This window comes from Trichosurus vulpecula, chromosome 8 (genome assembly GCF_011100635.1).
Source record: "Trichosurus vulpecula isolate mTriVul1 chromosome 8, mTriVul1.pri, whole genome shotgun sequence".
NCBI lineage: Eukaryota > Metazoa > Chordata > Mammalia > Diprotodontia > Phalangeridae > Trichosurus > Trichosurus vulpecula.
Window position 1 is genome coordinate 90501231 of NC_050580.1, and position 15336 is coordinate 90516566.

At 40.3% G+C, this 15336-nt stretch overlaps 1 protein-coding gene across 9 annotated transcripts in view; it reads left to right on the top strand.

Moving 5' to 3' along the window:
* The first annotated feature begins 1012 nt into the window (after positions 1-1012).
* The window catches only part of FGFR2 (fibroblast growth factor receptor 2), a 117093-nt gene continuing 102769 nt past the window's right edge, over positions 1013-15336 (top strand). For all 9 annotated transcript variants that reach the window (XM_036735151.1, XM_036735153.1, XM_036735152.1 and 6 more), the window contains exons 1-2: positions 1013-1538; positions 6939-7211. In XM_036735151.1, the coding sequence (XP_036591046.1) occupies positions 7046-7211 (166 nt within the window). In that variant the 5' untranslated portion in view covers positions 1013-1538; positions 6939-7045. The remainder of the gene's footprint in view (positions 1539-6938; positions 7212-15336) is intronic.

The window sequence follows — 15336 nt, forward strand, 5'->3', positions numbered from 1 at the left end:
AGTTCAAAAGTATTTTCTCTAAAAATAGGTTTTTGAAGCAAAACATAGTAAATAAATTGGATGGGAATTGGGGAAGAAACAGAATCTTCCTCCTTCCCTCAAGTAAGTAAAAGTGAAGTACCCCATTTGCACAGGGTGCTGATGAATTCAGCCAAATGAGCCAGTGAAGAGCAAAATGAATGAATCACAGAAAGTTAGAGCTGGGAGGGTGATCAGAGACCATTCTAAGTCCAGCCTCTTAGCCCAAGTCATTTGACTTGCCTAAGTTCACGTAGTTAGTTAGTGTCATGGCCTGAACAGGGAACTTAATTAAAATTTTGCTTTCTTAGCTAATCTTGGGGATTAGAATGAGAGGAGGTAAAGGAGAGGAGATAATTTTATTGTTAGAAGTTATTTCTTTTAACTGATTCCAGGCCATTTCTTATTTCTTACAAGATTAAAAATGCAGTTCTTGGAAAAAAAATTCTCCCTCTTTATAGCCTATCACTTTTTCAGTTGCACTAATTCCACCCCCCCCCCCCAATAACATAGGAAACCATTAAGGGCATTTACAAAAAATCCATATAGTGTTCACGTCAGAATCACCATCATGTGCTGACTTTAAAAGCAAAACAAACCTCTAACCCTAACTGCCAAACGCTAGAATTCATTTGAGGTGCTGGGGGTGGGGTATGGGAAGAGAAGGGACTTTAGCCAGTCATTAGGAATACAAGATACTGTTTTATTTTCTGTCCAGATTTTATCCAGGCTCTCTTTTGCTAGCCTGTGAGTGAATTTGTACCACTTGGAGGCGTTGTCAAAGGGAATGCTGAGTCCAACCCCGGGGCTTCGGCGTTCTTCGAGCATCCCCTCGGAGAACACACAGTTAAACATTTGCAGGCGAGGATTCTGATTGGAAGAGCGGAGTAGAGCTGTCCAGGAAATGGCTCAGGTTTCAACAGAGGCGGGGAGTGACCTGATGAGGAGAAGGGAGGAGAGGAGAGGAGAGAGTGAGAGAAAGAGAGAGAGAGAAGGGAGTGTGTGTATGTGTGTCCGTGTGTATGTGCCGGAGAAAAAGCGATCTTAGACTTGACAAAGCTTTCAAGATTCCAACGGGGAATTCTGCGTGAAGTCTGCCTGGATCCGGGACGACTCTTTTTAGAGAGCGATGTTTTCGGCTGGAAACTACTCTTTGCTCTTCCAAGGCTGGAGGTGTCGGACAAGCTTTAACTGTTCAGAAGTGGAAAAAAAGTTTTGTTGATGAAACTTAAGGGTTGATTTCTTTCTTTTTCTTTTTTTTCCTTCTTCAATCTGAAGCCTGCCCGCGGATCACAGGAGTCATGTTTGCACTCTTCCATAACCTGGGTTTTGCATCCAAGTTTTGAGTACCTCGAACCGGGAATAACTGAGGGACAATTGTTTTCTTCTGGTTACTTTTTCCCCCTTGAGTTTTCCCCCAAAGAGACCCGGGGTTCGTCACTTTGATTCATCCTGTACATACGCGCCTGCTGCTGGGGCAGAAAGGCACATCGCATTTTCTCGGAGCTTTGCCATTCAAGGTAATTGTCCTGGGGCTGCACAAGTCAGACCCGAACCGACACAAATGGGAAGTGTGGAAGCCGGAGGGAGAGACGCGGCGGCGGCCCGGAGAAGAACTCTGGTTGTGGGGCTGGGGGTGGGGAGCCCTACGGGAGGCTGATTCCCCACTGCCTTTTTTTTTTTTTTTTTTTGCTTCTGTGCTTACTTGCTAGGAGTCGGGGCAGGCTGAGACGGTTCTGACTCGGGGTTGGGTGACTAGATGTAGTTGTCAGGAGCCGAGTAGCTCATCGTCCAGCCCTCTCTCCTTCTTGAAGCTCCCCTCTTTCCCTCCTCCCCAAGCCTCCCCTGTCAAAACTGCAGTCTGGCTTCTCCCCCAATTCTCCCTTCCTGCTGGCGCCGCGCTTTAGATTCTGACTTAGGGAGCGACGCTGCGCGGAGGCTGGAAAGGCAGCGAGGATGCACCCAGACACCTCTTCCTCCCCACTCCTCCCCCCAAAAAGGGCTTACTGGCGGGAGCGCTGGTCCAGGGGAGAGGCGGCGCTTTCGCAACGCTGGATCCTTTTAGTTCAGTGGCTCCGGCACGTGAGATCTCCATCCAGGATCAATCGAGATGAGCTCCCCCCCTCCCTCCCAGTGTTTGTGCCCCGGCTGAAGGGATCGCTTACTCCCTCCGCCCCCTCCCCGCCCCACATCCCCAATTATTATCCAGCTAATTCTTTTCATCTGCATTAGTCCAAATGCCCGAGAATGTGTCTCTCGCTTGAGGTGGAGGGGATTCGTAGACTTTCCCTTAGGGCTGTCCGGATTTCCCGGGAAACCTCAGCACCACTCCCTTGGACTACGTCTGCAGAGAGGGCGATGGGGAGGACCGAACGCGAGCTAGGCTTATTGGGATGGACTCTTTCCCTCTTCAGAGATGGGAACCGACTGGAGGGCTCAACTCATTTATTCTTGCTTTCCCTGGCTTGCGTTAGCGCAAAGGAGGAGAGGAGAGTGCGTTGAAGTGGCAAACGTGAAAACTTGTGTGTTAATTCCCTTCCCTGAGAGAGACGCGCTCACCCTGCACATGGAGTCTGAGCACACTCGCAAAAAGCCTGGGGTGCTTATGGGGAGCAGCAGCAGCGAGTTAAGACGCTCTGGGAAAATTAGATACAAACGTAACTTAGAGCCCCAGAGCCCAAGGTGGGCGGGAGCCTTCAGAGACCCTCCCGGTGTTTTCCTATAAACTTTTCTTTTTGGGGGAAGCCCATAAATTTCCCTTTCTCAAATGAATAAAATGTATATTTAAAGCAAAAGCTATCTTTTCACACAGTGACCCATTATGTGTTTGGTGTGAAAAGCTATCAACATTTAAAACCCCATTGTCTGCTTTGTACCAAATCCCTGTAAATCTTCTACTAGCCTTTACTCATTTTCATCTGAAAAGCCTGTTTAGTTTGAATAGAAAGCAATCAGTAGCCCCTCCAGCCCTCTCTGGAATGTCAATTAATATGCAGATTTCCCCCACCCCTTTAGTGGTGAAAGATTTGGAGAAAAACAGGATATTCCAGGCAGGCAAATGAAAGAAATCAAACAATGAAATTGGGAGAGGAAAAAAAAAAGACCCGGGCTGCCTACAAATTCTCATTACTCTTTCCAGAATTAACATGTAGGGACCGTAGTACCAAGTCTGGGACTTTTTTGTTTTGAGATTTAAATGTGTGGAGGAATTTTATTTTCACATTAGGTGCTGCACTTTGTTAGCGCCCGGCTCCCTGGTAATCCCTTAGGAGAAGCTGAATGGCTTGTATCTTGAGGTTTTTCCTTAGGAGGTGAAGGAAGTCTGTCCGTTTTGGGTCTCCCGACTGGGTACATCCCTACGTTAGCTTCTGTTGATTTTCTTGACGTACTATCTACAAAGGAGAAATCTCTCCCAGGAGAACTGAACACAATTAAATCAACGATGACACAGAAAAAACAAGAACATTTAAAGCTAACCAGTCTTTCACTACTATTTGTTTATGCGTAGGGTGTGTTTTTTTTCTTTTAAAGTTCTTCGTTTTTTAAAGTTCAGATGTGGCTTGGATGAACTAGGGCCAGCTCTCCTGTATCCCAAGCTGCTTTCTCCTGCCTGTCTGTTTGGCAAAGTAATTTGGGCAGGTATGTGACGAGGTGAAAATTGACTTGATGAGGGGTGGCCAGGAGAACGATCAATCATTGGAGGCTGACAGCACCTCCCCACGTACAGGCTGAGTCGAGAGACAGAGTTCCCTTTCAAGGGGAAAAATAAACACTACGTGCGGCTTTCACTGAGTCTGAGACTCCAGGAGGGATTATGGTATTGTAGTCAGGAAGCTGGGATTGTGGAGGCCAGAAGCATGCTGGGGCTGTGTTCCAAACATTGAAATAGAGGTACATAATTATCCAGTGTAGGAGGTCTTGCCATACGTTGGAAACTCTGGCGGGGAACACTAGGAAAGAACTTGATTTCATTGAATGTTGTCATAGGCCTTGGCCACCCTAAAATGAGGGAGTGTTTCTTTGATGAGTGTTTAATCTGGAATCGTCTAGGTACAGGATTGGTCACAGAAGATGATGGCATCCAAGGACCTGAGCTTCAGGTTTCTGTTTCTAGGATGCTGTTAGGTCTGAGGGATGCTAGACACATTTTGTTATCTTAGAAGGTCTTCTGTCCAGATAGCTGCATGAAAGAAATCGACTTTTGATTGGAGTTCTGAAAGAGTTTTGCCAGGATTCTCTTGTTTGTAGTGGAAGATGGTCAGAACATTGTAAACAGCATAATCCAGAAGGATAAGGAAGTTTTTTTTTTTTTAATCCACTTTGAGAATATTTGTGGTCAGCAGTAAACAGGTTCATTCATCTTCCACTTTAGATGAGTGTAGATGCTTTAGAGATAGATGCAATTATAATCTGAGGACTCTGAAAATTATACCACAGAAAACACCAGGGATTTAAAAAAAAGAAAATTTTAAAAAATGGGACTGAATTGAAAACAGGGTTCTGTATTCATATATCTGTATGGCTTTACATGTATATATCTGCTTATCTCTATATAAAACACTGATATATGCATGCATCTATACATGTGTTATATACACATATATGTATGTATATATGTTTTTTAGGGGAGCAGAGTCTATAATTAACGTAGAAAGAGCCCCCTCCTTAGACCTGTGGTTCTTTTGATTTCCCCTGCTGCAAATAGTGTTGCATCCTCCTTAAAACTATTTCTGGCAATTATCTTTAAAGTGGCAATATTTTTAGTTAAGGTCAGTGGGAGCAACTTGGGATGTTATGTGAAAGCTCATGCAATGTTGAAATATAATTTCACAACTGGACCATCAAGTTGATTAGAAATTTGGGGAAAAGCTCTGTAGTTTTGAAACCTTATTTTGAGGGTCATCATTCAGAGAAGGCAGAAAAAAGTGCATAATATATATTCCAAGAGGTTCACAGTCTGTGAAATCTGAAGTTGTGATTAGTTCTACCCACTCTCCTTTTGGGAGTCAGGTTCTCTAAGGCTGTAAACTTCTCCCTTTGTAGAATAACAATAATGTTCCCTTATGTTTACATGACACTTTATAGCTTACAAAGCACTTTCTTGTACATTTGTTCTTTATGACAACCCTGAGAGGTAGGTAGGGCAGGCATGATTCTGCACATTTTACTCATGAAGAAAACTGAGGCCCAGTAACTTTAATGACTTGCTCTAACTCTCGCAGAAGCTTATTGGAAATCAGTTCTCTCACTCATCACCCAGCCTGTAAGGTCAGTGCTGTTATTGTCATAGAATCATAGATTTAGGGCTGGAAGAGATTGTAAAGTCCATTGAGTTCAACTGCCTCATTTTACAGATGAAGAAACAAGTGCATAGAGGTCAAGCCAGTCCAGTGCTATGTTCTTTCTCCTATGTGGTATAGTCTGTCTCCAGGTTGAATACCTGAGAAGATTGCTAAAATGAAAAGTAATTTGTTAATATTTTACTCTTCCCTAAAGATCCTGCAGGAGAAGGGTTAATAGAGGACTGAGGAGATAACAAAATAATAAGTTGAGTTCATCTTTACAACTGTCACTTTTGAAGTTTCAGCAAATAGTTGCTAACCTTGGGTTGTTGGCTAAATCCTAAATCAGCATCCCTGTCTCAGAGATATAGAAATGATTTAGGGTTTTCTGTTTGTTTACTTCCCGTGCTTGACTTCTCTGTTCCTTATGTATTTAGATTATGTTGGTCTGCTAATCTGTTTCATCCAGGTCAAAGGTGATTTCTCCTGACTTAGGCTATTTTCAGTGAGAAGCAGATGGGGAACTAGATTGGGCATCAGGAGACCTGAGTTCAAAGATTATCTCTGAGACACTATCTGAGTGACCTTGGACAACTTTATCTGATTGACCTTGGTCAAGTTGCTTAACCTCTATGTGCCTCAGTTTCTTCATCTGCAAAATGAGGCAGTTGGAATCAATGGACTCTGAGTTCTCTTCCAGCTCTCAATCTATGATTCTATGATAATAATAGCACCTACCTCACAGGGTTGGTGATGAGGATCAAATGAAATAAGGAATGAAAGTACTTTGCAAACCCCAAAACATTAAATAAATGTGAACTAATGCTATTTGTGGTAGTGGGCATTGATTGACTCATGGTGGTAGAGGATTCAGGCTGGTTGGTTCTCTCATTCTTTTAACTAAGTGGCCAGTTTGAAGAAAGAGTGAGTGAAACATCTGCATTTGAAACTAATTTGTGACCAGTGGGAAACTGGTAGAAATTGTTTTCTCTGAGGCTTCCAAACATTGGTTTTTATGCTGCTGCGTTACCTTTCCCTTTTCCTTGGTACAAAGTGAAGGGCATTCTGTTCTTCTAGGCTGGTTGCTTGCCCAGCAGAAATGAGTGTCTGTAACCAATGCTCTTCACATTCCCATTGTTACCAAGCACAAAGTTGAAGGAAGAGTAGTTAACAAGTCCTATTATGCCAGCTGGAGTATTTTTAACTTTCTTTTGTAGCTGCTGCTTGAACTGCCCTTGAAACTAAGGTCAGGATTGTTTCTCTTGCTCTAGGGAAGAGAGGAGTGATGGAGAGGGATCCAAATTTCCAAGTGATAAAAAGAATATACACTGAATAACTGAAATACCTCTCTGGTTGTTTCTTCTCTTCTAGGGCACCCATAGATGCTTTTTTATTTCAGATTTTTTTGGAGAAATAATCTTAACTTTTAAATAATTGGCATAAACCCCAATCTTTTTTGGAACTGGATTCTAAAAATACGGGGGAATCTGTGGTGATGATGGGAATAATTCATAGATAGTGAATGGTAACTCGCATTCTTCATTTTGGAGAAACCCTCCCACTCTGGGTTTAAGGTAAGATTTTCAGTTGGCATTCAGGATGATTTCATTGACACACCAAATCTCTTTCCTTCTGCAGAAGCAGCAGTAGCAGCAGCAGCAGCAGCCACAATAGCAGCCACATTTCTGAGCCCTTTGGAGGCTGAAGGGATTGCTCGTGGTCCATGCTTGTATAGAGGTGTTCAGATGGGATTAATGTCCACATGGAACTATGGAAAAGGACCCGGGATTGGCACAGTGAAGATGGTCAGCTGGGGTCGATTCATATGCCTGGTCTTGGTCACCATGGCAACCTTTTCCCTGGCCAGACCATCATTCAATTTGGTTGAGGATACCACCTTAGAACCTGAAGGTAAGTTATTTCCTTACACTTCTTGGATCCCAAGTTTTGTTCCATTTTTCTTTCTGTGGAAATGTCATGCATCTTTGAAATTTTATTTTATGTGATTAACTGCTGCCTGTATATCATAACTGAAAATCCATTGAGAATATTGGAATGGTCTTCAGGTTTATGATTGGAGTGGGGAGCAGCTTTAGAATAGGGGAGATGTTTACTGGGGAGACACAAGCAGGGTGACGCATCTTCACAATTTCTGGTGTTCTGCAGCTCTGTGTTCTGAATGGAGAAACCAACAAACAGTTTACTCTTAGCTATTCCTCCTAGTTCCTTGGAAAGCTGTGAAGGATGAATGCTGCATTCACTATATACATACACTGCTGCAGCAGTTCAGCTTGAGATATACCTGAATAAAGTACAAAGAGTTACTGCTTCCTAACAAAGGGAACTGTCCAGGGAAATCACCAAACCCCTGCATTATTGGCATTTAAAAAAATCTTTGGAATACCTTGTCCTTCTGAAGTTCAGAATGGAGAAGTTAGATATATAGCAGTCTTTTTGAATTTTAAGTCAGTGTGATTTTCCTGAGTCTAGATCACAAAAGCTTGGCATTGGTTTTTGACTAGTCCTGAAGTAAATTGCCCCCTATTCTCATACATTTACCAGAACTGTCTCAACTTTCAAAATTTCATTTTAAAACAAGGTAGAACAATAAGCCTTAGTGCTGAGGTTGAATATATTTAGATATACAGAATTGGGTCCTCTGGTAGTCTCTTCGGAAATCACATTAGCCAAGTCTTTTAGTCAGCGTAAGACTGAAATCTGTCATCACGAAAGAATATCGGTAGCCGAGTTATTTTTCAAGTGGTAATCTGAGAATAAAAAAGGAAAAGCCAGACTCTCATCACCACTTAATGAACCTGTTTGTTGATTGCCCACCTGGTGCCTCATTGCCTTTTAGGAGCACGCCTCATCATGAGTGATCCCCAGCTTCAGGTCAGCTATTATGGGAAAGCGTCAGAGTTAGAGGGTTAAATGATCAGGGATGTGATTACACGGAGGACAGGCTGGAGCAGTGAAGGCAGCACAAACATCTTTAGCTTTAGTTAGAAAAACAAATGGTGGTGGTTTGTGATGGGGGTGGAGAGGAGGGGAAGGATTTGAATTCTTACATCAGGAGACACAAGGATTTCAAAAGGAACACCAGAAATGTGTGACAGTTATTGAAGAACAAGGTCAAATCTTTTCCTGCACTGAGACACTGTTAACCTGAAGTGATTGCGCAAGTCAGAATGCTGAACTTTTGTTAAGGAAAGGGAATGAAGACTTTATAATTAATAGGTCTGATGGCATAATAAAGGCTTTCATAGCCCAGAGAAGGGAGATTGGTGTGGGTTTGCAAATAAGATCAGAAAAGTTACAGATTTACTTCTTGTTATTCTTGTTCCATATGTAATACAACAGAAACTTCATTTTATGAAATGAAGTATACTGTAAAAATATTTATTTGAAGTCATTTTCAGAAAAGTCCTTGATTTCTGATGGATGTGCCTGTATTTTTAAAAGTTCATCTTGCCATGAGTTAAAATGGATGTTTTCCTAATTGCTAGTTTCACCTTGAGTATATGTCATAACACAAGTTGGGTACTGAGATTTAAAGAAAAAAAAGTAACTTCAGTAAATTGTGTATTTTTTTAATAAAGAAAGTGGCTTTTTTCATCTGAATTTATATTGCTTTTGTTACAGTGTGGTAGAGAATTTATTTCAACATTATATGGTCATGGGAGATTTAAAATCCTATTAATTATATGAGAAGGGTCATAGGATCTTAGGATCATAGATTTAGAGTTGGAGTTGAACCTTAGAGGTCATCTTACTCATTTTTCAGGTGAGGAAACTGAGGCCCAAAGAAGTTAATTGTCCTGCTCAGAGTTATCCAGACAGTAAATGGTAGTGCTGGAATTTGAACCTAAGTCTTTGGACTTACATAGAGTGGAAAAGTAGAGCAAGGTGTATGTGTGTGTGGAGAGAAACAGTTCTCCAGGATGGTTCTTTGGGTAAAATTCCTAGTCAATCAATGTGTGGGAGATCATGAGAGAGTTGGGTGCTACTTCTGGTTTTACCACTAGGTATTTGCCTGCCATTGGGCAAATACTATCCTCTCTTGGCTTCGGTTTCTTTATCTGTCAACAAAGTTGGGCTAAATGATCTTTTAAGGCTCTACCCAGTTTAAAAAAATTATGTGATGCTGGGTATTTTGGTCAAATATTGGATCTTAACAAGCACATAACACCCATTTCCAGTTTTGTAGACTATTGGTAGATGTGGTGGAAGTACGTGCCATTGGTGTCCTACTGAGGAGTTTTGGATATTAACTGAGCAGTGCTTTATTTTTCAATCAGCCATATGTATACTAGCCATATGTCCATAGTATTAACACAGGTGTTTCTACACTATCATAATCTAGTAGGGCTTGATTTTTCTTTGAAAGAGTGTTTTGGTCAGAAATTGTTACTTAGAGAATCTAATTACATACAAGGATATAGTTTAAAAATGAATACTCATTAGTCTTAACAACTGGATTTACTAGCTGGTTGGCTGCTTTCTTATGATCTGCTTTTAACTTCCCTGCCATGTAATCGTTGAGACATGGTTAGAGCAAGGTGTTAAAAGGTTTGGTTTCTTGTATGAGGCTTTCTACTTAAAATTGAGATAAAGTGCTTGTTTTGGTGAACTGTGGTTAGTTTTAGTAAGTAGCAAGTCAAACCTATAGCTATCACAGCATTTATAGCTAGAAAGGACTTCACGGGGCCAATGTTATCATTTTTCAGAAGAGGAATAAGGAGGCTCAGATAATTATTACTCAGCCTAAAGTCATATAGAAAGCAGTGTCAGAATTTGAACCCAGGCCCTCTGACTATATTTAGTAGTCTGGCCAACACACTTTCTAGCTTTTTTTTTTCATAGGAAATTCTATCTTTGGAGAGTCTTGGTGGTTAATTAACTAGAAGTTCAGTTTAATAATGTTTTATGGGAATTAGACTAGAGGAAAAAATGTCCAGATGGAAAAATTTCTAAAAGGGTCCTCCTGTTTGTGAAAGGTCATTCTAACCATACAGAGAGATGAATGACCCTTTACTCTATCATTTCACTCTATAGTGTAATTCTATCCCAGTGTCTTGACACTATTCCCCCTCCCCTTTTTAAGTACAAAAACAAGCAGTATCTATACCCAGGTCTCATAAAAATAGTTTATTAATGACAGACCTCCAGAAGGCTTTAATTTTGTCAAAAAATACAACTTACCTTCGGAAGGAGAATTTATTGTCTTCATGAACCAAGTGCAAAGTTATTGGCTCCAGTAGAATGTTGATTAATATTCTGATTATTTAAAGTACAGTCAACTCTTGATATTCCCCCTGGGAGGAGGCAGATCTAGCTTTCAAGTTGGTATTGACCTTGTCACCTACTTTGCTTAATTAAGTCATTGTTGACATTAACAGGATCTTTGTTTATTCTAGCCCAGCTGGAGCTGGAATAAAAGTCCCTTTTTAAACCAAAACACTTAATTACTTTCCCACCCAGGAGAAAGTATGAACCTGAAAAAAGACACTAACTCAAGAGGGTAACTGCTTAACTTGAGTTGGGTTGTACAAGGTGGTGATGCCTTCATTAGGCTGAAGTTTCAGAAGAGTGCAGGATGCCAAGACAGGTCTCCAGAGTATGGCTTCTTTGTGTTATCTCAAGTACTGTAATGATACTAGCTAACATTTGAGTCCCATCCTAAGCACTGTCCTCATAACAACCTAATAAAGTGGGTAATGCAAACATTATTGTACTTATGTTATAGATCTTAGGATGATAGGGTCAGAGATGTAGAGATGAAAGGGATGTTAGAGCTCATCTAGTGTGACCTGCCCCTTTTTACTGAAGGGGAAACTGAGACTCTTAGAGGGTAAATGACTTGTGCCTGGCCACTCACAGCAAGAGTCTGGGGCATCAATCAAAGGCAGAATTTCAACCTGACGTCTTTCATATTTTGCACTATGCCAGGAGGCCTTGTCAATTCCTGAAGTATCAGACACTCATATTTGAACATAGGTTTAAAAAATAAAAATACTCATCCTTAAGATAAAAAAATCATTTAAAATTATTTATTGTTTTATGTGATCTGTATCTTTACTCTTCTCCATTAGTGTTGGTATGTAAGATTTGACTGTAACTTGAGAGTCTACTGACAAAGACTTGTTCTTGCCCAGTTAAACTAAATACAGGCTTATGAAGCTGAACACACAAAGAAGTACACATTCGTTATTAGTATGTAAAATATTTCACAACTCATACACAGACCTGTGTTTAATACCACATCTTGGAAACAAGTCTGGCAAAACAGAATAATTTAATTTCTCTGGTTTGGGTAGGATTACCATGTTAGTTGCTACCCCCTCATCTTTTTGACCTTAATTCCTAGGCCCTCATTTTACAGATAAGACAACTAAGACTCCAGGAAATGAAGTGACTTGTGCAAGGTCATACCTCTAGGATGGAACATAGTATGGATTTGAATCCAGATCTGAGTCTAAGTCCATTGACCTGTCACTACTCCATACCTAATGCCTCTCAATCCTCTCACAACTTAAGTCAGTGGTCTGATTATCCTAATCTCCTCAGACAAGTAGAGGGAGTCCTTAATTTCTGAGGGTCTGTAAAATGGAAGGGGTCCGACTGGATAATTTCTAGGCTCTGTCACCTTGAACTTTCTATGACGGATTTGATGCTTTTACAACCCTGCTGGAAGTCAGAATCTCAATGCCTTTGCAGCCCAGGGTAAATAGATGCCAGGGTCAGACATAATGAGTAGTTAAAAGGACATGAGAAAACTGGCAGCTCCATTTCATCAGGAAAGATTTTATTTGCAGTTCACATTTCCAAATAAAATGCAGGGAATGGCCATTCAGCTTAGAGACGTGGTTTTTTTTTCATATTTACTTTGTAAGGACCTTGGTGAAGAAGCTACTAGCCATCCTTAATACTGGTAGGACACCATTGTAAGGTTCTCTCCAAGCTGTCTTACTAATTTTTTAATTGAGGACCTGGGAAATTTAAATTTGGGGTGCATAAAACCAAGTCTATGGTCTGTCTGCTTTCTTTGAGCTAGCTATTTGCATCCTCATAGATGACTGAGTTTAGCTGAAGGTTCAAGAATGGCTTCTTCCCTCCCACCACCCCCACCCCATTCTCAGATTTATGTTTCCATTTCCTCACCCAAGTGCTACTGACCTTTTGAGTTTCATACAGTGACATATAAGTATGCTGGGTCTTTGTTTCAAAAGGTGAATTTTCACCCTATATTTGGCATTCTTTTTAGCCTCTTGAGATTTAGAGGCAACCTTTCCCCTGCCTCCTTCTTTTTCATTGTTGCTCCATTTAAACACTTGAGTTTGCCAAACATATAGCCACAGGATTTGTCCTCTATATATCTGACTCCCTACCATGCCTCTGGTGTTCTGCTGGGCAAGAAGAGAGTGAGGTGCTGAATGATCGGTTTGAGAGGTGGAAGTGTTTTCTGTTCTTCAGACTAATCATGGGGCATCTTTGTGAGGAATGTATACAAGACCTGGAAGCAAAGTTCCTAATTTAAGGAATAGTTCACGTGCAGGACTTTTGACACAAGATGATCTTGAGTTCCATTTTGGTTAGCTGAGCGATAATTACCGCAAGATCTGGTGGTCTCTATCTTTCCTTTCTGTAGGGGTGATGACTTCTTCCTATTGCTTGCCAACTGATACTCCTTTTGGAACAACTGGGAAGCCAGCACAAGTTTCTACCAGCCCTGGTGTGGCCTTGTTGCTCTTAATTTCAAATCTCTTATGGAATCTGAGGCCAATTTCTCCATCTTGCTGATATAAGGGATAGGATCAGGATACTATAGCATCTTTTGATAGCAGGTGAGGGATGAAGAGAGGAGGTCATGTAGCCACACATTTCCAAGCCGTTAGCAAGTAGTAGGATTCCATAAGAGGCATCAGTGTTACCTGTTTGGTGATTCTGCGGTGTTTTGGGGGTGGTAGCTGTTTTAATCTAGGGACTATCACGAGAATGCCTACGTATGAGTTTTATGAAAATACAAGTTTCAAAATATTTCCACTTCCTACCCTTCTCAACTATAGTTGCCAGTGCTTAGGAAGAACATGGTTGATAATTATAGTTTTCGATCTAGAAGAGGCTTTAGAGCCCATCTAGTCCATCTCCCTTCCCACTGCATTTTGTAGATAAGGAAACTGGGTCCCAGAAAAGTGACTTGCCCAAGGTCAGAGAAATATTAGTGTATTTAAATTGGTCTCTTTTTTTTTCAAAGATTGTCCAGCCACAGAGAAAATGCAAAATGGCAGCCATCAAAAGGGAAGACTCAGACAGGATGAAGCAGCACATTATTATCCTCATGCAATCTCCCAGCTCTTAAATTATTTATTTAATAACTCATCAGGGTTTTGAGAAAGTAGATTAGTGCTGTCCTTTTAGCCTTTATGATCAAGTTAAGTATGCATAAAGTGAAAAAATTGTATTTTGGGGTAGAGGAAAAAACTTGTGTCTTAGCAGGTTTTAAAACTTAGTCATCAAAAGTTGCCATTTATTCCACTTTGGAAAATGGTAAACAATTGTTCCACAATCGAGATTAATTGGCCCATCCTGTGTGTATTAATATTGTCTTTTCTTTCTTTTTGGTCCTTCTGAATCAATGTCAAATTGTCGCAGCTCTATTTACCTCTTGCACAATTAGAGAGTAGTAAATCCCAAGTTATTTCTGAACCGAGATCATATATATAGAATTTCAGCTCATGGTGACACTTTTTATGAGGAAATTGAAAAATAGCTTATAATGAAAATGCTGATAGGCTCAGGAATGAGGTTATAGGGCATACATATTTGTATGATTTATGTAGCACCTTCCCTTAAAAAAGCTCAACTCAGACCCATAATATAACTGCAAAAACAAATACTGCATAAATTTTCATGAATATTTTCTGGCCCTCACTCTCCATCTATATTACATATGGATTAATTTCTTACACATAATAGTCTACTGTTGAATTTTTCCATACATGACTAATTCTAATTGTTTTTAGAAATATCTAGAAATTCAAAGAAAAAGCCAACTTTGTGTGTGTTTGTGTGTATGTGTGTGTGTGTGTTTACAAAATGATTATAAAGATCCTTGGAGTTGGCAAGTTAAGAATTTAGACCCTTTGAAAACCCTTCTGCTTTAAATTGGAAGTTGACAATGGGATACTCCCAAGGGAGTATTTCTTTCTTAGTAGTGGCATTCTTCCCATCCTTCGAAGTCTTCCAGATTTTCAGCAAAATGAATATTACATTCTTGGTTGACACATGGTACTTGCACAATTGAATCTATACTAGATGCTATAAATGTTTCAAGTTTCAAATCAGTAAAATCTGAAAAACACATATAGCTTACAGTCTTTACCTAGACTCTTGCATCAATGACCCTTTTTCTTGGGTATAATTAAAAAAAATTATGGTCTTAAATGGCACTTGGTATTTTATGACTTTATGTCCAAAAATAAGTCACAATGGGTATTTTAAAAGAATCTTTGATAAAATAACCTAATGCCCAACATAGCCTAAAAGAAAATATCCCCTAATAGGACACATTTACATTTAGTTTTGAATACCAGAATTGTTTCAAAGCTTGGTTCATTTCCATAAGTGGTTATTAAGTGTCTGCTATGTATAGGGCACTGTGCCTACAGGCTTTGACCTATACTTTCTACCATCTTGGGTCCCTTTGCAAAGTTTGTGAGGTTTAGAAATGTGCACATCTTGCTGTTTTCAGTCTAAAGGTTTCAATGTTTTTTCTGTTAAAAAAGTCAGCTTTTGCAGCCATGCAATAACAAACCAGGGCACACACGTCATTAAGAAAAATATATTTTGGCAAGAAAAGGCTTTTCAGTTTCAGGCTTCCAAGGGACTGTCATTAGGGCCTGTGGAAAATTATGGGGGAAAAAGTTACAAAATTTGTGGGAAGTGTAACATGCTTTACTTGCTTTTGCCCTGAAGTTGGGTTTTGAACTTTTGGTAACATGTTGTGGTAATCAATCACATATTCACTCATGGTTAC